Source organism: Bos grunniens, chromosome 27, assembly GCF_055505025.1.
Source record: "Bos grunniens cultivar Pamir isolate PY7600 chromosome 27, Bosgru_T2T1.0, whole genome shotgun sequence".
In the NCBI taxonomy this organism is placed as follows: Eukaryota; Metazoa; Chordata; class Mammalia; order Artiodactyla; family Bovidae; genus Bos; species Bos grunniens.
This window is the reverse complement of record NC_141191.1, coordinates 16,560,294-16,584,831: the sequence shown is the minus strand read 5'-3', so window position 1 is coordinate 16,584,831 and position 24,538 is coordinate 16,560,294. Positions and strand designations below refer to the sequence as shown.

Below are 24,538 nucleotides of genomic sequence, written 5' to 3'. Positions count from 1 at the left end.
GTGCAGGGTCTTCCTTGCACTTGGAGTCTCCAGCAGCGTGCAGGGTGAAGGAAGAATGACGCATATGCTGTATCTCGCGACTGGACGGCCTTGCCTTCCTCGTTGGGATGCGGCACTTCTGCACAGAGACAGATGGCCCCACAGTCATTTTGAGCTGAGCGAACTGTCGAACTGTCGAGCGAGCAGCCTTCTCACTTCCCCTCTGGAGCGAGGCCGCTTGTCTGACCGGAAGTCCGGCTTCCTCCCCTAGGGCCGCTGGGAGCTGCTTCTCCAGCACCTGGGTTTTGATCGTCCCTGTGTCAGCAGACTGTCCTCGGAAAGCTTCGGTCCTCTGAGCTCTTTTTAAAAAGCAAGATATTTGCCAACCCTCCAGGCACGCTTTCTTAAGATTCAGCTTATTTTGAGGGAGTTGTTTGACTTTTGAGCTCCCTTCCTTAAGGAGGGAAATTCAGCCTCAAATAAAATGCCAGACAGAAGCCAGAATTGGACCAGTATTCTTTACTCCCAACCGTTTTTTTTTTTTTTTTTAACATTCTGGTTGAGTCTTCAGTACATAAATTCTCTGTCAGGTTGGTTGTTCTTCACCCTTTGGTGTAGTGGGCGCTGCATGGCGTTGGTACTGCATGGTCGTTCCTTCTGGGGCAAAGATGAAGGTCAGGTCTGGTTAGAGAATCACCAACTGGATTAAATGATTCTCTTCCGAAGAATAAAATCATAATGGATGGCAGTAAAATGAGTTTGAATATCTCTTTCTAACTAGTCAGTGGCCCTTGCAAAGGTGTGTAATGATAGATGCAGTGGATCCATGCAAGTATTTGAAAGAAGTGGGTACTTTGTGATTATTGCTAACAGAACCACTAGTTCAGATTTTAAACCCTTCTCAGAGCCTTGTCTCCACTCTCCCAAGTGATGGTTAATTAGCCATTCCAGCCTCTGTGATGTGTGGACCAAGATGAAAAACATCGCTGTTTCTGATTCTGAGGCTCCTGTGGCATTGGAGAGATTCTTTTCTGGGCTGTCTTTACTTTCTAAAAAAATGTTTTATTTAAAAATGACACCATTTCTTGCTTTCTATTTATTGGTCTCTAAACCCAGAGTTCCTTCCAGTTTTGTATCCAGGCACAAAGATGAAAACTTCAAGATGTTTTCATTCCCCTCTTATAAGCCCATGTTTATGAGATTAAAAATGGGAGCTGAAATGAGTCCTTAATACGAGAGCCTTTTCCTCGTTGTTAGTCGGCTCTGTCCCTGGGGAAATAGATTGAAAATCAGTATCTTAATCCCGTGGAGGCCAGCCAGCCAGTATATTTTTATTCTGGAGATGGGCGCTCTGTGTGGTAAGCAAATCCAGTAAGGGCGTAAACAGCGAAATGTACTGTTACCCTGACAAATGAACTCTTGCTGGATCTCAGCTGTGTTTCACTTTTATTCTTAGGGCAGCAGGAAGACACACACACATACACACGTGCACTAGTGCACACACACTCACAGTCAGCGGGCAGTGTCCTGGGCTCACCTTCTTGTCCATATCAGCTGAATGTACTTCCAGATTTAGCTGGCTGTGCACTCTAAGAGGGGGTGTGGTGTCTCAGTACTTAAACCAAGTGTTTTCCCATTTCCTCTCTCCTGAGCATTTAAATGCACAGGTCAGCACCCTCCAACACCCTTACCTGCTACCCCTTTAAGAGGAGGGAGGGGAAAAAAAAAACACTCCTTATTGTTATTTTTACTTTTCTTTCACATTGAATTATTTCGTGTATGTGGCAACTTCTGTTTTTAGGAAGTGGAAGAAGCCAGAAACATGCTGGATTGTTCTGATAATACCCTGCTGGCCTACTGCCCGGGTCAGCAGGGCCTCTGCTGAGCTGTATTGAAATCACCTCCAGGCCAGTGTGTAAAGTCTGCAGGTGCGGAAATTCTGTCTCCCTGGCTTAGGTGGGGCTTCATCACCCCCATTGTGTTCCTTGATAAAAGTAACCCCACCCTGCAAGAAAGCAAAGACTGCTGTGAAATAAGGAAGGCTGTTCATGACCCTGAAGTAAATCAAGCAGGCCTTGGGTAACTAGACATAGACAGTTAGGAAATAATGTGATTTGGGTTTTGCCTTGATTTTGGTGGCCCAAATCACACAGTCTTAGGACGTACCTTTTTTTTTTTTGGTTCCAAATTTTACTGACTTCATCTAAAGTAAACCTAGAATAGCTTTTTTTTTTTCAGCCACGCTTAGAAACTTTGAGTATCTACAGGAGCAGAAAACAACAAAAAAGGCGCAGAGGAGATTCAGAACTAAGAGACCAAACTTAGGGCCTCACAGTTACAACTTAAGATCGGCAGCCTCTGGCACCAGATTTCATAATTGTTTGAGGATGGCCTGCCAGTGGAGGAGACGTAAGAGATGCGGGTTCGATGCCTGGATTGAGAAAATCCCCTGGAAGAGGGCACGGCAACCCACTCTAGTACTCTTGCCTGGAGAATCCCATGGACAGAGGAGCCTGGCGGGCTATGGTCCATAAGGTTGCAAAGAGTCAGACAAGACTGCAGTGACTTAGAACGCACACAAAGATGATGCTCAGGCTGTAAGGTTGTCTTCATTTTTTCAGCTCCTTTGTGGCTCGTTCAGTTCCCCATTTTCCCTGATGCTTCAGATATGAGAAATTCCATCTACGAGATAAAAAAGTAGCTTTGGGGTGGCTCTTTCGATGGAAGGCACCCCTCTTGAGAAGGGGCGAATAAAGGCTCTCCATGCTGGTTCTCAGTGGGCTGGGCCTTGTCCTGGAGGCTCTTGGGGACAAGGTCAGAGACCCGATATCCAGTTTTATCAGGACCCTGAGAAAGCTCTTAGCCATCGGGTGGTCCGTGTATGAGGTGTAAATCGAGATCTCACAGCGTACCAAGACACAACCGATAATACATCTTGTTTTTGTTCGGTGAACTGGACCTTGGAAAACCCAGGGTGACAGAGGTTAGCCAGCACAGGACATGATCTCCGTCCCGCGTGCCCCTGCAGCCCGGGGAAATGGAGGTGGAGGTTTTATTTATTTTTCAACCTTTAAGGAGTTTTTATTTACCCAAGCAAGTTGTCAACTTTTCATGAGGCTATAGATGTTTTTCTCCTCCTCCCTCTCTCTTGCCACCTCTGCCTCATTTATAATTAACTGTCTAATCCCGTCTTCCCTGGTCGTATTTCTCAAATCTGTCCTCTTCTATTTCTGATGCGACTCCCAGTCACCTTCGCGCTGGCCCGAGCTCTGTGTCCACGCTGCCCCTTCTCCACGGAGTCGTTTGTCCCAAAGTGCCAGTCTCACCCTGTCCCCACTGCCCTGGCCCAGGACCAAGGCCCTCACGTCCACAGGCTCCTGGTGACCTAGTCCCTGTCCACCTCTTTTATACCTGTGTTTGAACTTGAATGACTCTGAACGGTTTGATTCTATGTGTGCATCCAGGGAGAAAAAGGTTTAGGGCATGGGTTCTGTTTCTGTGGGTGGATGCTAAGTCTCTGTCTGCATAGCAGAGTGAGGATGGGGCATTTGATGGCTTCATCAGGGAGGGTATGCCACCAATCCATGAGGTCTTACCCGGGTTTCTGCTCCCAGAGAGTTGACCCTTGAGACAAGTTGATTAACTCAACCGAGTTTTTACTAGAAGACACTGTTTGCTCCCCTTTGTAGCAGAGCAGCATAGGATGCTGTTTTCTGATGGGAGTGAAGAGTGTATACTCTCATCACACTCTGGCTCTACCCTGCACCCCTGTAGACCTGTCACTGTCGGGGGGCAGTGTGCCCCATGTGGGGACAGAGCTCCCTTCTCTGAAAGTACTAACCTTGTAGACACTGTCTCTACCACCCTTGAATGCCTAAACCAAATCGTGGCCAGACTCTTTTATCTAAAAGGAAAACGGAAGAGTACCAGATTAAAAGTTAACAGGATGGGGCTCCAGACCTAGTTCTGCAGGTTTCTGTTTGTCACATGACCCTAGGCAAACTCCCTAACTTCTCTGAGACGCACATTTCCTCGTGTCTAAAGCAGAAATGATAAAACTGATTCCGCCCACCTCGCAGGGTTGTTGCAAGCATCTGGTGGGTATCACGAGAAATCACTCTGTGATTGAAAAGTGAAAGTGAAGGTCGCTCAGTCGTGTCCGACTCTTTGCGACCCCGTGGACTATCCAGTCCATGGAATTCTCCAGGCCAGAATACTGGAATGGGTAGCCTTTCCCTCCTCCAGGGGATCTTCCCAACACAGTAATCGAACCCAGGTCTCCCACATTGCAGGCAGATTTCTTTACCAGCTGAGCCACCAGGGAAGCCCAAACTGTGGTTAGAAGATGGTAAAATGATACTATGCTTGTGATATTATCAAAATCATATTAAAATAGATTTGATTAAGAGAAGTTTTCTCTTATGTTACATCATCAGGGCTGGTCTTCACAGTTTAAGTTCTCAAACTTCAGATGAGGTCAGAGAGAAATTTCTCTCCGTGGTAGCTTGCAAATGGCCTGCTTTTCTATGCCTTCAGCTGGACCCTGCAGCCGCCTGAGTGACCTTGACAATTTACCCGACTTCCCTGGTTTTCAGCTTTGTTTCAGCTGCCAAGTGGTAGGACCAACCCACCTTCAAAGAACTTTTCCATTCCTAGCAGGCTACTTTTAAGATCTTTCTCTGAGGCATGGGGGCAACTACTTTCTTGGGTGGAGCCCTGCATTAAGTCAACAGTTATTAATAAAGTGAGAATGACCTTTTAAGGAATCAAACTGGCTCATCAGTAACGAGCCATGAATAATATTGTTGTAAGTCTCAGCAGCGAAGTCCCGATAAAATTACATTCCTGCGGGTGTCTCTTTTCCTGATGTGCTGACCTTCATAAGCTAGAGGAGCTTAGTGGATTCCTTGCTCCTCTGACCATTCGAGAATTTCCTTGGCACCCAATATAGAACTGTTGAAAAGCAATTTCACTATTGGTTATGAGCCCAGAGTTTTATTAAGGTGAGATTTGAAAGTTTTTCTCCTAAGAGGGGCTCAGAAAGCCCTGGGTAGCTCAGTTTGAACTTCCTTAACTCTTTCAGGAGACAGTGCTGCTGAGTACTGGAGAGGGAAAGCTGAATTTCCACCCTGAGACTGCCACTTAACCAGCTGTCTGACCATTGAACTCTCTGTTAGCTATTTGATTCTCCACGATGTTTTTCCACCTGTGTAAGACAGGGTGATAATCATATCTTCCCATGGAGTTGTAAGGTCTCACAGGTGATCATCCATGGGGGGGAAGACAAACTTCAGGGCCCAGAAGATGTTAGGTTTTGTTCTTACTGGTTATCAGGATCATCCAGCACCTAGAGGGCTCCCACTCTTGTCCTTTCATGCTGTAGCACAAGGGTCCCCAGCCCCAGGTTCTTGGAAAAATCATCTTCCACGAAACTGGTCCCTGGTGCCAAAAAGGTTGGGTACCGCTGCTTGAGCAGATTGCTAACTCTGCTCTTCTTGTGACTTTTCATTCCTCAGAAATCAGTGGCTCTGTCTGTGTGGTCCCCTGGGGGTAAAGTTTGGTGATTCAGGGAAATCAGTTCGCATCTGTCTCTATAGATGGGTAAAGAGAAGGAGATTGATCAAGGCTGGTGTGTAAAGCCCATCCAGAGAGCATCTCAGACGTGTGGGACCTCTGCGCTTCTCTCTTGGACTTGCGACTTACGAGCTGGAAAGTTTCTAAAGTGTCCTTGGTCGTGTTCAGATGGAGAGCGGCGCTCGTCCCTGTCCCAAGCACAGAGCTACACGCTCTCAGGGTGACGCTTGGCCTTAAACATCGTGGACTCATATTAACTGGGTACCAGATGTAGCCCAGAAAGCAAAAACTTATTTTCTCTCTTTGTCACTGGTATTCAGGATACACTTAAAAATTGAATTAGAGGTGCTTATCTACTTTTGGTCTGAAAGCATGTATATTAAGTGAAATACAGTAAAAGCAGCCCTCTTAGAAGGTGTGCAGCTCTGTGAATTTTGATGGATGTCCTCTGTGGTGTGATCACCGCTATATTTAAGACATAGGTCATTTTCCTCACCCCCAAATGTTTTTATGTCCCTCCTGCAAGCCCCTGGCGGCTATGGTTGCTCTGTCTTTATCACTTCACCTAGATTTTTAAAATCCCACTTGCCAGGAGTCCTGAAATTCTCTAGAAGACATCCGTTGTTCCATCCGGTACTCACAAATGGTCCTGAACTCTTGCAGGCTTCTGGCTCCCGTCAGGGAGCCTTGCTCTGTTTATTCATCTCTTTACTCAGCAGAGTCATTGAGCTGCTCTGCGGTCCAAGCCGCAAACGTGTGCTGTGACTCAAGACACAGAGTCCTCATGCAGGTTCTCGGCTCTCTCGGGAGCCACAGCGTGGTTGGGAGATGACATGCATGAACACAGAGTTTAATAAAGAGACAGAGAATTAATGGGCCACGTGAGGCCGAAAGTCAGGACACGTCCCGAGATCACGTCACGTTGTCGTTTTGGCCGAGCTTTGGGGACAGCGAGCGAGGGGCCCACAGGAAGAAGAGGGCAGCTCTGTTCTGGGTTGGGGCGGGGGCAGGAAAAGGCCCCCCGAAAGCAGAAGCATCTGACTCCTGCCTGCCATTCACCCTCCCCTGCTCCCCTCCTGCTCGCTGAAGCCTTTGATTTCCTGGAACTGGAAAAAAATATTCCACTTCCTGAACTTTCATCACGGGCCCTCCGCTTTCTGTTCCTTTTCACGACTGTCCTCGGCTTATTCTCTGGATCATTGCGTGCTGGCCTCCAGCCTCGCTGGACTTCTCACAAACCAGATCCTGGCCTAGACTGTGCTTCCTCGTGTCCTCCTAGGACCTGACAGCCAGGCCTTGTACAAAGACGATGCTCCAGAAATCTCTTGTCAGTTGAATGACTGAGTTGGGCCTTCTGGGGGAATACCTTGAGGGAGAGAATTCCTGGTCAGAACAAAGGGATGCAGTTAGGAAGATGCTTGAATGGCCACCATTGTTTATACTCCCTAGAATGATAGTGCAAGGGAGAAAGGACTTTTGGAGGATTGGAAGTTAAAGCGGCCTTGATTTAAATCAAATTTATAAAAGATCTTAGCGTGTAAGATCTCACACACACACACACATGCACACACAGACACACCTTGTTAGGTTTTCATATCCACCCCCAGTTAGGGAAAGGAAAGACCCCATCTCGCTTTCCTGCCGTCTTATTTTCCTTGGGAGAAGAGGCAGAAGAAACTTGAGAGAGGTCAGTGTCAGTGCTCAGTGTGTGTCTGGTGAGCAGCATAATGGATGCTCTCAGGCCCGAGTAGGATCATCCAAAGGATAAAATAAGAGTTTGGGAGTCTGCCTGCCATATTTAGCCTGCCCTCCTCTTCTTTAATTTTATGCGACCCCCTCCAGGAAGACCTTGGTGGCATCCAGTTTCCATTCCATTCCTTCTGCCATGACTTTGAGGAGTCTGTTTTCACATCCGCAAATCTCCTTTCCCAGCTTCTTCTGCACCTTTCTTTTCTTTGCTAGAAAATCCATGGATTCTCACTGCCTTCTAAAACCTTCCCTGTATAGAAATCAGGTTATGTTCTCCCTACCTTGTGCTGGTCATTTCATCACCCCTCATTGCCCAGGCAGTTCAAACAGAAACCCATGTATAAACAGAAATCAAAATACTTGGAGCAGTGAATGCAGGAACTGGCCCATGATGCTAATAACTTCTCCAGGAGACTGGAATGTGGCTGCCTTCCCGCCTAACCTGAACCTTTTCCAGGTGGCCAGGGATGCAGAGCACTGCCCATAATCCGAGCCGAGTGACTTCGGAGAAGCCACTGTACTTCTCTGTGCCCAAGTGTCTTCATTTATAATGGGATAGCGATGCTTTCCCTGACATTCTCATGTGATAAAATGTTAAAGTAACTTACGCACAAGCGTAAGTTGATTATGGGTACGGAGTGCTTTGAGAGAGGCCCTTGGGAAAACGTCGGTCCTGTTTGCTTATGGGTGCCAGTTTTCAGGGATATCCCATCCAATCAGTTGCCAACAGAAGTATATGGTCTGCTCTGTTTGAAAGTGGGACAGGGCATTAGGGGCATTCAGATTAAAACCACGGTGAGGTATCACCAACATGTATCAGAATGAGTAAAGTCAAAAAAGTAATGATGACACCAAAATCTGGCGAAAATGTGCATCAGTGAGCTCATCCGTTCATTGCTGGTGGGAACGTGAAATGGTATGGCCGTTCTGTACGCTACTTCGGCAGTTTTTTGTAAAACTAAACATCTAATTACCACGTGATCCAGCAATTGCACTCTTGTGCCTTTGTCCCAGAGATGGATACTTATGTTCAGATAAAAACTGTGCGTGAATGGCCATAGCAGCCTTATTTATAATAGCCAAAGAATGGAACATACTACAGGTCCTTCTGTAGTGAATATCCTGTGAATAAAAGCAGACCGTGGTACATCCGCATCATGGAATATTACTCAGCAGTGTGAAGTAACCAACTACTGATAAACACAACAACTTGGATGAATCTCCAGGGAATTACGCTGAGTGAAAACAACCCGTCTCAAAAGGTTACCGTGTGAGTTCATCCGTGAGGCATGCTTGAAATGACAAAAATTATAGAAATGGGAAACACATGAGCGGATGTCAGGGGTTAGAGACAAGGGGAGGAGGCTGAAGGACAGTGGATAACGGTTATAGAAGATGCTTGTAATGATTAGACTGTTAGGTGTTTCGACTGTGGTGGTGGCTATGTGAAACCACATGTGTAATGAAATTGCCAGAACTAAGTATACACACAAACACACACGCAGGAGTACAAGTGAAACAAGGAAATCTGAACAAGACGCATAGATTATCAGTGTCAATGTCCTGATACTGTACGATGGTTTAATAAGGTGTTACCATTGGAGGACACATGGCAAAGGGTGTGTGGGATCTCTGTATTATCTCTTACAACTGCATGTGAATCTCCAGTGATCGCAAACTGAAAAGCTTGATTTAAAAAAAGATTGAGGCAGGATTCAGAGCCAAGGTGGTCAGAATTCATCTTGTTAAGTGTTTTGAGGAGCTGATGCTGCGAAGCTGTGTTAGAACTGGGAAGGCAGTCTTTTCGATCGTTCTGATATGACATCTTTTGCCTGCAGAGGAGGAAGAGGGTGGAGAGTATGAACAGAGCGTCCCACAGCTAGACATGACACAATAGGGTGGATTTTGGTGGTCCTTCCTCTTTGTTAAAGTTTGATGAGCTCTCTGGACCCCAGGACCCAGAAACTAGCACAGCAGCTTCTTTTAGAGGAGGAGCAGAGAAGAGAAATGGGTCACGTTCGCAGCACTGCTTCCCTCTTGTGCCCTGGGGCTGGGTCTGGATGGGGCCCCTGCTCCTGCAGCCTTGGCCCTGGGCGGGTTGAGTTTGGGATGCTACCACACGTGAGCACCGTTGGCAGGGCTATTTCAGCCCTGGGGAGCCAGGTTATTGGCAAGCTGCTTCTCCAGGGACATTAACCCAAAGTGAAGGCTTGTTCTTATTTCATGGCAGATGACATTTGATAACTGGGACTCCGGCTCCTGGGCTCTCTCGGGGGAGGTTTTCTTTCTTGAGAGTGCATGCCAGGATGGTATAGACTGGTGATGGTGGCACATGATGGCCGTCTTTTCTTTAAAGTGGTAGGACAGTCACATCTGGACGGCACCTATGAGGATCAAGAGATTGTCGCTAACCCACCGGACATCTGCCAAGTTGTGGAGGTGACCACCGAGAGCGATGAACAGCCGGTCAGCATGAGTGAGCTCTACCCCCTGCAGATCTCCCCCGTGTCTTCCTACGCAGGTAAGGGGCTGGGTGGGTCAGAATCTCTGCCACTGAACGAGGAACAAGGCAAGGAGATCCTTTAGTCTAAGGTCACCCATTTCACCAACACAGCAGACAACCTCTCCTCCTTCCTAAGGATTACTCTGGCTGGAATTATTCTGTCTTTAATGTTCTCAAGCACCATCTCCTTAGACACTTTTGTTCTCAGTTCCAAGTCTTGGTCACATTTCACTTAATCACCCGTAACATATTCACGCATGACTAATGAATAAGAAGATTTCTTTGGGGGGAGAAGTATGTTCGATTTTACAGATGTTATAGAAAGATGTTGCAGAAAAACCTGAACGAAAGTTTTGGCCAGTGTAACAGTTCATCTGTGTCTGTTTTATTTGCACACATTATCAGAAATTTGGAAGGGTGTTTTTCATGGAATCTGAGTTTGTCCCACCTGGGTAGGACCTTAGGGATCACCTCTTCCAGTTCCTTCATCGGAAGTGAAGGGATTGCTCCAGGCCCATAAGTGTTTGGGTCAGAATTTGAACTGAACCTGCAGACCCCACGTTCCACCAAGTTTCCTTGTCATCTCCACATAGGTTCCGCTTCTTTTTCAATTTAGCACAGCTTCTCATTGAGCATTTTGAACTCTCCAGGGAATGTCCCCAGACTGGCAGAAATTGGCCCCGATGTCAGAGCGTTAGGACCAGATTCAGCGGGCTCTCCCATCCTTAGAGGATAAAGTGGTGGTTCCCTTCCTCCACCAACATTACGTCTTACCCTCCTTCTGACGATCTCCACTTGACTTTTTGGGACTCAGTTATAATTATGAAATGTAAGGTCTAAGTCAGGGTTATTACAGGTAAAAAGTGGATGTCCTCTGATGGGTAACCCCAGTCGCTCAGGTCAGGAGTTCTTCCCAGTGCTCTTTATGTGCTGCCAAGTAGCGTGTCCTTCAGTCTGGGCACCACCCCAGTGACTGGCACAGAGTCGGCTTCAGAATTAGGTGGATTCATGTGACACATCGTTTGTACATTAGCAGCCCCTAAATTAACCTTCTGTTTCCTGAACCCCAACTTGCTTCCATGTCAACTTAATTTTTTTTCGATTGTGGTAAAATATCTGTAGTATAACATTTACCACTTTAGCCTTTTCGTTACTGTTTTTTGGGGGCCATGATGTGTGCCATGTGGGATCTTGGTTCCTCGAGCAGGGATGAACCCATGCCCTCTGCTGTGGAAGCGAGAAGTCTTAACCGCTGGGCTGCCAGGGAGGTCCCCCCGCTTCAGCTATTTCAGCGGCATTCAGTGCCTTAACCGTGTTGTGCAAGGAGCACCCCGTCCATCTCTAGAGCTCTTTCACTTTGCAAAACTGAAACTTCGTGCCCGATATACAGTAACTCCCCATCCGCCTCCCCCCAGCCCCTTGGCAGTCCCCCTTGTACTTTCTGTCTCTCTGCATTTGGCTACTCTATGTACCTCATATAAGTGCAGTTATACAGTATTGGTTCATTTGTGACTGGCTTATTTCACTTTGCAGAATGTCCTCAAGGTCCTGACTTTCTTTTGTGCTGCAAACATAAAAGGAAAGTGAGAAGCAACCTTGGCTACAAGAGGCCTATAATCTGCCAAACAGGCTAAGCTTGTCATCAGTTATTTATTCATGAAACATCTTTTGAACTCCTGTGTGTACCATTCCCTGTAATAGGAACTATGACGATACTGTTTGCTGCGTGTGTGTTGTGCCCTGGAAACTATGCTAAGTGCTGGATATTGACTGGCTTATTTAATTGTCAGGAGAATAGCCCTGGGTACTGTCATTATTATGTCTTTAAAAATGAAGTATCTAAGGCTGCTGGGGTGAAGCGGTGTGTCCAGAGATGGACAATCTATAGCACAGTGGGACCCACGCGTGGCTGATGCTGTTCTTAGCCCTTGCACTGCGATGCTGCCCTGCAGGAACTCGTGGGGCTCTGCCATTCAGAGCAGTCCACATGCCAGGATCTCAAGGGCCAAGCAAAGGAGGCAGAGCCAAATGCTTATGCCCTGATTCTACAGTGGAGATAACTGAAACCTGAAACACTCAGCCACTTTGCTTTTGTTTCCCTGACCATGGCTGCAAATGTGTGGCTGCTCTGTGTCATGCATTGCAGGCATTATTACATCGTTTTTTTTGTTTGTTTTGTTTTTAAAGGGGTTAGTGCTTTAGAATCCACTTTTCTATTTATCTGTTGAGTGAGAGTTTTCTGAAGTGTTCTTGGGGATTCTGGAAGGGCCTCTGCTTGCTGTTCTGCCAGCAGTAGCATTTTGCCTTCGCAGAAGAATCCCAAGAACAGCTGATTCATGCAGAGAGAAATGAAAATGTCATTACCCTTTTCAGGACATTTGCAAGATGTGAAAAGAAGGATTTTAGTGCCAGGCTGGCAGGCAGCAGGGGTTTGCTCGGAGCCTGGTGTTTCAGCCTGGCCTTTATTTCTTTCCGTTGTTTTCATTGTCTGAATTCTCCAGAACCCTTTGCGGGGAGGCTTATTGGATAGAGCCAAGATAAGTCATCACTACCACTTTTCTAGAACCCAGGACACAGCAGAAACTTATCTGTTACTGACCATGGGTAGCTAAAATCTTTCAGTCAGGAATTCCATAGCTTGCTGCTAGGAAAGACAGCTTCTTGGTTGTATTCCTTTTTAAACTTGATGGTCTCCACAAAAAAAATAGGCTGTTTGCCTGTTTTTCATGACAGGGTCCCTTTGTTTGAACTATTCAAGTGAATTTCAGCCTCCTCTAACCACTTTCATTCATTTAGGAAACTGGTATTTGGAGGCAGTTGTTTGCTATTTTTTTCCTCCCTACTGATCATTGAAATAGAATCCCAGTAGTATTACAAAAACCACATTCATTGTTGCAACTCGGTCTTCTCCGTGGTCTAAATATGATGTTGAGCAAGAAAAGGGACAGTTTCTTTGAGTGGAGGTACTTGCCCTGTGGGCTTCCCTGGTGGCTCAGTGGTAAGTAATCTGCCTGTAGTTCAGGAGACATGGGTTCAACCGGTGGATTGGGAAGAGCCCCTGGAGGAGGAAATGGCAACCCATGTCAGTATTCTTGCCTGGGAAATCCCATGGACAGAGGAACCCTGATGGACTGCAGTCCATGGAGTCACTAAAGAGTCGAACATGACTTAACTACTGAGCACACACACTTGCATTATGTTATTAGAAGACAACATCAAATTCTAGTTGGATCCATGAAACTTTATTCTGGGAAGGGATGTCCCAAAGCCCAACCCTGGGAAACTCTAGAGAAGAGTCCTTTTTATTTTTAAAGATTCCGGTGTGTGAACAGGGATTATTTATTATGTTGTTGGTGGCTTAATAAGAGAAATCACAGTAGTACTGGGGGGAAGGCTGGATGAGAGGATGGAGAAGAAGGCAGAAGACAAAAGACTGATTTGTAATAACTGAGAGAAGGGAGACCAGCCACTAGCAGAAAAGACTTTGGGTCCTTCAGGAAACCGGAGCAGGCTTGTGTTTTGTTGGGTGCAGCAAAAATAAGAGTGCTTTAAGAGGACTGTGGTTTGAAAGACTTCCCTGGTGGTCCAGTGGTTAAGAGTCTGCCTTCTAATGCATGGGATGCAGGTTTGATCCCTGGTTGGGGAACTCAGATTCCACATGCTGTGGAGCAGCTAAGCCTGTGTGCTGCAACTGGAGAGAAGCCTGCATCCCATAACAAAGGATCCCACACGCCACAGCTAAGACCTGATGCAGCCAAATACAGAAATATATATATATATATATAATTTTAAAGAGGGCTCTGATTTGAACCTTTTCATTGAGACTTGTAGTAAAAGTCATGGAGGAAGTGATCGAGGGAAAAGAATCCTTGTCAATCTTATTAATAAAACTTGTTGAACAAGTCTTCCAGAAAATGTACCAAGATGTCATTGTGCAAAAGGGCTGTGACGGAAGACGTGTTGTCTCCTTCCAAATCATGTTCCTAAGATGGTCTGACAATAAAAACTGGGCTAAGGGGACTCCCCTGGCAGTCCAGTGGTTAAGACTCCATGCTTCCACTGCAGGGGGCATGGGTTAGATCCCTGGTCAGGGAACTAAGATCCTGCGTGTCAGGCCACACAGCCAAAAAAAATAGAGCTAAAAAAAAAAAGAAAGAAAGAAACTGGGCTACGTGGAGAGTGAGCCTAAGACTAGCGTCATTGTAAAACTGCAGGTCCTGGAGGGAGCACCCAAACCCACTCCGGGTGCTTCTGGGAAAACAGAGACCAGAAAGATCAATCAAACTGCTTAGGTACCTGCTATTACTCTGTAAACACTACAACTTACTCAGACTGTGCTTAAGAGGCAACTCCCCATTTTTTTTTAATTCCATTTTACTCAAAGCAAATCAGAACCCAAACTGAAACTAATGAAAAGGAAAAATAAAACAACTCATATTGATGTGTCAGTAACAACATTGATCTGGAAGCAGCAGCTGCTGTGAACTTGTAAGTTCTGTGGAAATACCGGTGGTGAAGTAAAACCCAAGAAAACAGGAAAATAGGTATGCGTGGCCCCCAACAAAGCACTTTGAGCCAGTGACCCAGGAGTCGCTGTAAGTACCGCTGTTCTTCTGGAGAGAAGGGTTTGATATCCTCAGGCTGGGGCTTCAAGCATCCTTTGCTCCTAAGCTGAAGGCACTCGAGGCCGTTCTTTTAAATACTAAAAACTAGAAAAATCAGGAACTTCCTGATGGGCCAGTGGTTAAGACTGCACGCTTCCAATGCAAGGGGCAGGGGTTCGATCCTTCGTCCGGAAACTAGGATCCCACATGCCGTGCGGAGCATCCAAGAAAATACTTTAAAAAAATAAATAGAAATCTCAGTTTGCTAATATGGAGATTCTTCAAAACTGCTTCAGAGGGAATTGACCTTCCTTTAGAAATGATGTTCTTCCGCAGACACTTGTGTCAGCTGAAAACAGAAGTTCGGAGCATGTGTATCTCCTCTTGTCTCCAGCAGTTTCCCTGAAGTTGTACTTAAAGGTGGATAGCATTCTGATCCCGTTTATGGTCATGCCAGGTCCCAACACAGAGTCTTCCCAGAGACTGCATCCCAAGCCCCTCCCATGTTGGTGACTCAATTCCCTGCTGGTTTTTGCCCATTTCCAACAAGCCTGGTGGCATCCTGTGTTTATTTGAAGGGGAGAGGAACAGAAGACGAAGTATTTCTGGAGGGTGATTAGGAGGAATTGGAGGGGCTGGACCTACAGGAAAGGAAGAGAAACCTCGACTTTGGAGCCCTACGAAGCTAACGCTCAAAACGGAATGGGGATCTTGAAGTTTTGTGGGAGGTCGGAGCTGCAGGAGAGCCTCAGTGCCCGGGGCTCGGGCATCAGAAGGCTGGTCTGTCTTCCCTCCCTGCGCTGACTCAGACCATCACTCTTGAGCTGGTTTCTCAACATCTCTGTTCTGCTTTCTTCTTGGGAGTGGCAGCCACTGATTTCTGTCTCCTCTTAGGAGTCCTGGGCTAGCTGGAAGATTAAGCCAGGAGGGGTGCTTTCCCTTGCCGTTGTTTTTACAATAATGTGTTTTGGTGGGGAAGGGTCTCTTGTGCCTGGCGTTGCTGGTTTGCCCCAATAAAGAGGGTCAGGGCTTCCCGGGCGTCTGCTACCTCTGCTGGATGGGCCAGTTTTCTGGCTGTGGGTGGTCAGCCGTCTGTAGTGGCTCAGGCCTGGGTGAAGTCACTGAAGTACAGTGACCGAGAACGGTGCTGAGAGGCCCCAGGATGGGCCCCGTGTCATCACTTTCAGCTTCCTTGTTTGAAGAATGATTCTGTGCCTCAGTTTGTCCATTTGTTCCCTAGCCTTTAGTTCGTGGAGGGGGCTGGTCTAGGACTGGTGCTCTGTGTGGTCGGAAGGGCTCTGTCTGGGCTGGGGGGCTACCTGGTCATAGCCATGCCACCAGCAAGGTTGGAGGCTGGAGGCCAGGGCCTCTGTAGGTTTGAAGTGGAAAGGGTAGAAGCCACGAGAACACACAACATCTTCTGCCCAATGAAGGTGGGGTGGGGTGGCAGGACCTGCTTCCTGACTTAGGGTCCTTGAGAGACTGAATAAGACCTGCAGGCAAAGTGCTGGCCCACGGCTCACTAACCCTGTGCTGCTGCTGCTAAGTCACTTCAGTCATGTCCGACTCTGTGCGACCCCTTAGATGGCAGCCCACCAGGCTCCCCTGTCCCTGGGATTCTCCAGGCAAGAACACTGGAGTGGGTTGCCATTTCCTTCTCCAATGCAGGAAAGTGAAAAGTGAAAGTGAAGTCGCTCAGTCATGTCCGACTCTTAGCGACCCCATGGACTGCAGCCTACCAGGCTCCTCCGTCCATGGGATTTTCCAGGCAAGAGTACTGGAGTGGGTTGCCATCGCCTTCTCTGACTAACCCCATAAACATTCACTAATATGGCTTCCCTTCAGGCCTTGTCTGTAAAGTGAGTGACCCCAAGGGTGACCTCTAAGTGTCCCTGTATTTTGGAAGTTCTCCCTTCTGTGCGTTCATTTCTCGATGTTGTGAACCCTGAAAAACTGCACGCCATCAATTTAGTATTTGAAACACTTAAAATTTTTTTTACTTAAAAATCAAAAATAGTTTGCTTAAAAATTTTTTTTAAATTATTTTTACTTGAAATTTTGGGGATTCCCTGGTAACTCAGTGGTGAAGAATATATTAATACCTGCCGATGCAGGAAACTCAGGTTTGATCCCTGGTCCAGGTAGATCCCACATGCCTCAGAGCGACTAAGCCTGTGCACCACAGCTACTGAGCCTGTACTCTAGAGCCCAGGAATTGCAACTACAGAAGTTTGTACATCTGGAGCGCGTGCTCTGCAATGAGAGAAGCCACTGCAATGAGAAGCCCACGCACCGCAACTGTGGAGTAGCCCCTGCTCCCTGCAACTAGAGAAAAGTCTGCACAGCAATGAAGACCCAGCCCAGCCAAAAATAAATAAATAATTTTTTTTTTTAAAGAACACTGGTAAATTACTTGAAAAAAAAACATCTTGTATTCTGTGCACAGGTGATGTCACCTCTGGTTGTTGCCTGATCCTGTTCCCCTAGTATGTGGTACAGATCCAGTGTTGAAGGAGGCTAGTGAGCTCAGGACAAAGGCGCTCCAGCATTTACTGGATGTGGGCTGTGTGCCGGGCCCCGGGCTGAGCACAGCATCCTCTTTGGAAGGTGCTTCTATTCCCAACTGTGCCTCCGTGAAGTCAAGTCACTTGCTCTGTCTCTCACAGCCGGAAGGCTGAATCAGGGTGGTGACTGAGTTTGTCGTCTGTTGCCGCGTACAACTACAAACTTAGTCCCTGAACACAACACACTTTATCATCCCACAGTTGCTGAGGGTCAGGAGAGCAGGCATGACTTGGCTCGGGTCTTCGGCTCCGGGCATTCTCTGCAGAAACCCGCTGTCCAGTTCTGGGCCGGGGCGGCTGTCGCATCTGAGGATGGGATCTGGGAGGGTCTGCTTCCAGGCTCACACAGCGCGGGGTGGAATGTAGTTCCTGGCAGGTTGTCAGCCTGAGGGCCTCAGCTTCTTGCTGGCTGTTGGCTGGAAGCAGCCCCTCGGTTGTCTGTCCGGGTGCCTCCCTGCCGTGGCGGCCTGCCCCCTCAAGGCCAGCCGGGGAGGTTGTCGCCTCATTAGATGGGGTTTCAGGCTTATGTAATGTGATCGCATACAGCCTGTCGCCTCCGCCCTGTTCCGTTGGTTTCAGAACAAGTCACAGCCCCGCCTGCCCTCCGGAGGAGGGAACCCCACGAGGAGGTAAACACGGCAGCTGAGGCTCACAGGAACCCCCCTAGAATCTGTGCATCCACAGCAAGCCAGGGGGAAGATAAACCCCTTTATCCTTCCAGGATATCAGCACTGAGGGGCTGGGAGGAGACTGGGCTGGAAAGGAGGGACCTGGGGAGACTGGGCTGGGATTTAAATGAACCAGCTGCTGCGGATGGTGTGGGGCCTGGATGGAGCAGCCGCAAGGAAAGGGCCTGACACGGAGGCAGAAGCTGGCAGAGGACCAGGGGGGCAGACGGGCACCCAGGGGCCCAACATCCCACCCCGGGAAGCAGAGACCATGAATAAACGTAGCCTGGCCCTGGGAAAATGAGCCACCCCTCCACCTTCAACCTTTTCTCCGAAGGGACAGAACTAGAGAACTCCAATTCTACCCCAACACCTCCCAGGCACACGCGTTTGACCTGAGCAAAGGAGACGGAGGTTTTGAGTTTAGTGACCCACTTCTTCGGAAGAAAAAGTTTCTGATATATATGTATTTTAAAACACTGCCTGAGCCTCCAAACAGTTTGAGCGGCAGGAATGATAGGCCTGTGTTTTTCTCTCTGTGAACAGAAAGCGAAACTACGGATAGCGTGCCCAGTGACGAAGAGAGCGCGGAGGTAAGCATGGCGGGGCCGCTGGCGCCAGCAGGCGCTGGGACAGAGCCTTCCCAACCAGCACGGTGGTTTCCGCGTGGCTAGTGGAGGTTCTTTTCTTTTGATCATGAGTTTCAGTTGCGGCTTTTTTTTTCTTTTCTTGGTGGTGGTGGTGAAATATACATAACGTAAAAATTGACAGTGCTTTTGTATTTCAACTTACAAAACGAGGCTTTGGGGAAATGAACGGGAGGGCAGAGAGTGAGAGATGTCTCAGTAAGAAAGCAGGCTGTGGCGGCAGGAAAAAGCCAGGAAATGCTGATGTTCGTAGGGCCATAAACATCCTACTTCTTGGGCAGAAATAGAAAGTCCAGGTGGCTCCGGGCAGTGATGAGAGGTCAATGTCAGGAAGCGCTTTAAGCTGGAGCAGCTCTCCAGGTCCCTAGAGTCCCTGCCACCCGCAATCCATGCCCACTGGCCAGGTGTGTATTCAGTCGAATTCTGAGTCCCCCTCCTGTTCTCCTTCCTCTGGCTGGGCTCTGACAATGCCAGCCAATGGCTCTGATGGTGAGCGAAGGCATTCCTGTGAAGCCTGCCTTGTGTCTGTTTGAGTCAGTTACAGACAGACAGACTGTCTAGTGGTTGTTTGATATAGCGATTTCCCAGGGTGCGAACTGCTTCCGAGGATAGCCTGGGAATTCTGAAAAGACAGCAGGCGCAGGTGCTCACACATTTGGACCCTGTTTCTTCAAGGTCAGAATTCTAGCTCCTTCCCTGAATGGCGCCCACAGCTTGAAGCCAGCTGTTGGCAGCATGCTGGAGCTCTGAACTGCACTCATTTGAAAGAGATCCAGGGGCATTCCCCGTCTGTTATTGAGCACCTCACTTGCCTTCCTCTGAAAAACTCAGCTGGACTCAGGGATCCGGTGGGGCCGTTGTGAAGACCTGGCCGCCCTCTCACACCAGCCATCCTGGCCCAGAGCTTCCTAACAATCAGGCCAGGCAGCTGGCGTTAGAGGGGAACCAGAAACCAAGCTGCTGCCTCATTTTCCTGCCTTCATAGAATAGTCTCGGCTAGATTTCTGGGAGGTGGGCGACGGGCATTGATGATTAAAAATAAAAGGTTGCGGGGGAGAGAAACCGTGTTTTGGGGGCGTGTGTGGCTGGGGATGGATCTCAGTTCAAGGATGTGGAGTCACTCAGCTTCTTGTTTATTCCATGCCTCTTAAATTCAGATACTTAACACGTGGGGAGAAGGGGCCATGTTTTAAAAAGCCACTGGAGAAAGGGCAGAGGAAATACCTGTCATCGTTCTTTTCTTTGCAAGGGTCGGCCACACTGGCGGAAGAGGAGCGTTGAAGGCAAACAGTACCTCAGCAACATGGGGCCGCGGAACACGTACCTACTGCCCAGCATGGCCACCTTTGTCACGTCCAACAAGCCCGATCTCCAGGTCACCGTCAAAGAGGAGAGCTGCCCGGTGCCTTACAACAGCTCCTGGCCCCCGTTCCCCGACCTCCCCATCACCGCCCCCATGAGCCCCACGCCCAGCAGCAGCCGCCCAGACCGGGAGACCCGGGCCAGCGTCATCAAGAAGACGTCAGACATCACCCAGGCCCGCGTCAAGAGCTACTAATAAGCCTGCGACTTCCCCTGGTGGTTGTCGGGATTTCTTGGCTTTGTGTTTATCGTTTGTTTGTATTTTATTTTTCTCTCTGACATCTGTTGTAGACGAATCTTAAGGGAAAAAGCCTTGACAAAATAGAACATTGATTGCTGTGTCCAACTCCAGTACTGGAGCTTCTTTTTAACTCAGGACTCCAGCTTCTTGGTAGACGCGTTATCTCTAGAGCCTGCTGGATCTCCCAGGGCTGCTCCCTCAAGTTCAAGGACGTCATAGGACCAACCCATATACGGGCAGTGAGGTGCTGCGTTGCCTGTGGTCAAGGCCAGCATGGTGGAATGGATGCCTCCACACGGAGGAAGAAAATGTGAACTAGCTGGAATTTTTTATTCTTGTGAATATGTACATAGGGCAGTACTAGCGACGTTGCAGTCTGCTTCTGCACCTTATCTTAAAAGCACTTACAGATAGACCTTCTTGTGATCCTGCTCTGTTTCACAGCACATCAGCACCCCCCTTCCCTAGCCTTCTTCCCTCCTCCCCTCCCAGCCCTGACCCTTCCTCTCTTCCCTTCCCCTCCCATCTCTTTCCCTTCATCCCCTCCCCTCCTCTCCCATTCATTTTCTTTCCTCCTCTTCCTCCCCTCAAAGGCCGTGTTCCACATCCCTGAGGAGGAGAAGAAGGAAATGAACTTCTCCACAATGTCCCATTTTAAAAGACTGCTTTAAAAAAAACAACAACAAAAAAAAGAGAAAATCTTTCTAATCTGCTATGCTTGAATGCCACGCGGTACAAAGGAAAACTATCATGGAAAGATTATGCAAATTCTCAGATTTGAAGACAAAAATACTCTAATTCTAACCAGAGCAAGCTTTTTTATTTTTTATACAGGGGAATATTTTATTCAAGGTAAAATTCTAAAGAAAATATAATTGTTTTTTATCTTTTCTACAGCAAATTTATAATTTTAAGATTCCTTTTCTTGTTTATCGGCAGTTATTACATCCTTGTGGCACATTTTTTTTTTTAATTTTGTAAAGGTGAAAAAGCTTTTATGAGCTCATGTAGCAATCAAATTATCCTGTGGATTGATAATAAATGAATATGATATATAGTTAAATTTTTAATGGGCATCACGCCTGGCTTTGTCTGTGTGTACCTTAGAGGACAGTCATGGGACAGGACTGGCAGTGTATCATTTCTTCTGGCGGACTGGAACTTTCCCCCTTTCTTTTCCTTTGTGTTAGTCATTCAGTCATGTCCGGCTCTTTGTGACCCCGTGGACTGTAACCCACCAGGCTTCTCTGTCCATGAGATTCTCCAGGCAAGAATACTGGAGTGGGTTGCCGTGTGCTTCTCCAGGGGCTCTTCCCAACCCAGGGATCGAACATAGGTATCCTGCACTGCAGGCAGATTCTTTACGGTCTGAGCCACCTAGGAAGCCCTGAGGATACAGATGCCTTCCTTTGCGGGGTGTTTGCCTGCAGCTGGATCCTGTGCTGAGTGCTGTCTTACATGACAATTTCACCTCTTCACTCATCAAGGTTGTGCACAGGATAGAGATTTATCTCCATTTCACAGGGAAGAAATGGAGACTGGAAAGGAAAATGCCTTTATGCAAAGCCTCACAGGTAGTAAGCGTCCGAGGCTGGTGTGATTATGGATGGAGTCTTTTTCCCCCTTTCCACTGCTCTCTACTGTTAGCAAATTCCATGCACATCTGTGTTTTTCTTGTTCTTAAATATATGATTAAAATTCTGTATTTATGTCACATCCTGAGCTCACGGATAAGACATTTTTGGTAACAGGAGGTATTTGTTGCATTCCTCCTGGCTCGGTCTTCTTTCTAAGACCTGGGGCCTCAGCCCAAGGCCCTGCCCTCAGAACTTAAGGCATATCTTTTCGAGTGAGAAATGTGAATTGCAGAATCCCAGACTCCACCACCGAGTCCGTGACCTCGGGGAAGCCACCCAGCTCACCCCTCAAGCTTCCACCGTGTCCGTAAAATCAACTTATGGAGCCTCAGCCCACCTCCCTGTTACCTCTGAGGCTTGTGTAGGAGATTGCTGGGTTAATGTTTGAAAAGGTTCCTTCAGTGAAAGGACAAAGGGCTAATTTTATACCTCCCTCTGTGTGTGGCTGCAGATAGAACTAGTGGCCATAAAATTATCCAGCCCTGAACAAAAAATGAACTGAAGCATGTTACTGGTTGCTGTGCTGTGGCTGAAATGCCAGGCTGGACGGTTGGCTGCTCCCATGAGGAGCACCCCGGTGGCAGTGGGTTTACCTCCCCTTCACGAAAAGCCTCTGCAATCTGGGCGAGAGGGGAAGCTGCAGGGAGGAGGGGTGCCAGTCTTCCTCGGCCCGTGCCCTTCACTGAAGACCTCACCTTCTCCCAGGTTCTGGACAAACAGGTCCAGTTCTTTGCAACTTGGATCTAAATCCTTCTACTCAGCCACACTGCTTTAGAATCAATTAACCAATAGCGGAAGGCGGCTCTCGGTCATGTGACCTGGAGATCAAAGGGGAGATCCTCTTGACCCCTTTCTCTCTTCCAAACACACAGGGAGCCCCCCAACCCCCCAACTCACTTCCAGGCCTCTCAGCAGCTCTGTAGGGCCCAGAGGCCACTCCGTGTGCTTCTGCCGACACGGTTGTGACCGGACAGGCAGCATCTTTCCAGGTGAGAGAAGACAGAGAACTGGAAATGCACCTGAGGGGCCTAAAGATAACCATCCATGGCCAAGAAGATGCAGGTTCGATGCCTGGGTCGGGACGATTCCCCTGGAAGAGGGCATGGAAACCCACTCCAGTATTCTTGCCTGGAGAACCCCACGGGCAGAGGCACCTGGCAGGCTGTGATCCATAGGTCACAAAGAGTCAGAGACAGCTGAGCACGCACCCAGAGCATAGCCAAGAAGGCAGGAGATCCAGAATGGTGTTTAAATTATTTCTGAGAAAGGGCGTGTTCTGTCATGTTCGTCAGCGTCACTTGCCAGGAGTGTGGGGAAGGAGCCCCGTGCCTGGGGTTGGCCTGAGGAAGAAAAATCAGCGAGACGGGGCATCTCAGGGACGCAGCCTCAGACCTCATTGTCTGTTACAGGAAGTGCTGAGGACAATGCTGCTTTTGGCTGGTGTCTGTGTGAGCTGATAAGCTTTTGTGATGGGCTTGGGTGTGTGTGTGGATACGTTTTATGGTGGGCTTGGTGTGTGTGTGTGTGTGTGTTGATATGCCTTTTTGATGGGCTTGGTGTGTGTGTGTGTACACTGATACAGTTTTATGATGGGCTTGGTGTGTGTGTGTGGATATGCTTTTGTGATGGGTTTGGGGGGTGTGTGTGTGTGTGGATATGCTTTTATGATGGGCTTGGTGTGTGTGTGTGTTGATAGGCTTTTGTGATGGGCTTGGGGTGTGTGTGTCTGTGTGTATCTGTGTGTGTGTGTGTGTGTAACTGGCAGGTTCAGTGTCTTAGTGTCTGCTCCAGCACCTGGGTCATCCCCTTAATAATGAGGAGCCTGTTCAGCTGTGACCTGTGCATCCAGTGGCAGGAACTTCCGCCCAGTCCGAAGGTTGAAAGAACCCAGCACATCCTGAACCGCAAAGGGCTTCCAGAACACCGTTTGCAAGTTTCTAAATAAATCCATGCTCAGCCATAGCATTTTTCCATGTTTTGATGGAAGTAACTGCCAAAGGAGGTGTTTAGTCTATTTAAATGTATTTATAGAGAAGAAGAAATACACACAGAAAAGAAATACAAATCTACTGGCCATCCAAACCCCAAAATAGTATCTGTTTTTTTTTCCCCCCATCCTAAATCTAAAGTATATTTGGCTATCAGGTAACTAGTGAGATCAAAATTTTAGGATTGAGGAAGATGAGTGATTGGGTTTCAGGATTCTGAGTTTTCCAACTTGTGCTTTTGGAAGTATTTTGCATGTGAATGAAAACGACGGTTAAGCCCCAAATGGCCTCCTGCCCTAATGGAACATTAGACATTCCTTTTGCTCGAGGCTATTCTTTGAACGTTGAATTCATTAGGTTTTAAAAGCTCCCTGTTATTCTAGCTGTGGACAAACAGACCCAGATAAAAGGTGAACATAAGAACCCCCGGCAATTCTGCCAAATTTCTACTGAGGAAAGAGAAAGCGCACTAGGAGGCTTGCAAGCAGGTAGCCCAGAGGGGTCCTGGCACGCGGTGTCAGGTACCCAGTGTCTCAGTAGCAGCCTTGGTTTGCAAAGAGAATGGAGGCAGAAACTGGTTTTTACTCCGTGGTGTTCGGCTACCTCTTGAAACACCACCCCCTGGCGCACCCTGGGCCAGGATGGTTGGAGCTGGTGGACTAGAGCCTGACCCACCGAGGGGCCTGGGAACCAGTTCTCCACCTGTACTTAGGCTGCTGCAGACCCCTCCCCGAGGGAATCCCACTCTGTGGGACTGGAAGCTTCTCCAGGTTGTGTTTCAGTCATGTTGGCCTTCCAGATGTGGAAACTATGCAGTCACCCCCCCACCCAGAAGCTTCTCCTGCTCCCCTGGGATCCACACACCAGTGTCAAAGAACAGGGCCGGGCGCCTGGGCTCCAGCCCTTGGGAGGGTGGCTGGCTGCAGACCCAGGGAGGAGCACCCCGGCTGGGCAAAGCTTCGGGTCAGGAGACACAAGAAGATGTGGGTGCGCAGTTCTCTCCCGAGGCTGCTGGCCCTCTG

General features: G+C 48.1%; 1 protein-coding gene across 20 annotated transcripts in view; it reads left to right on the top strand.

Annotated features, from left to right (window-relative positions):
• IRF2 (interferon regulatory factor 2) overlaps nt 1-20,961 on the top strand; it is an 84,052-nt gene extending 63,091 nt beyond the window's left edge. For 8 of the 20 annotated variants that reach the window (XM_086379939.1, XM_086379940.1, XM_086379941.1 and 5 more), the window contains 3 exons: nt 9,659-9,823; nt 18,188-18,234; nt 19,538-20,961. In XM_086379939.1, coding sequence (XP_086236065.1) covers nt 9,659-9,823; nt 18,188-18,234; nt 19,538-19,846 — 521 coding nt within the window. In that variant the 3' untranslated portion in view covers nt 19,847-20,961. Of the gene's footprint in view, nt 1-9,658; nt 9,824-16,550; nt 16,806-18,187; nt 18,235-19,537 lie in introns of those variants that run through there. The other 12 variants (XM_086379953.1, XM_086379954.1, XM_086379955.1 and 9 more) reach the window with 3 other exon arrangements.
• Nucleotides 20,962-24,538: the final 3,577 nt, after the last annotated feature.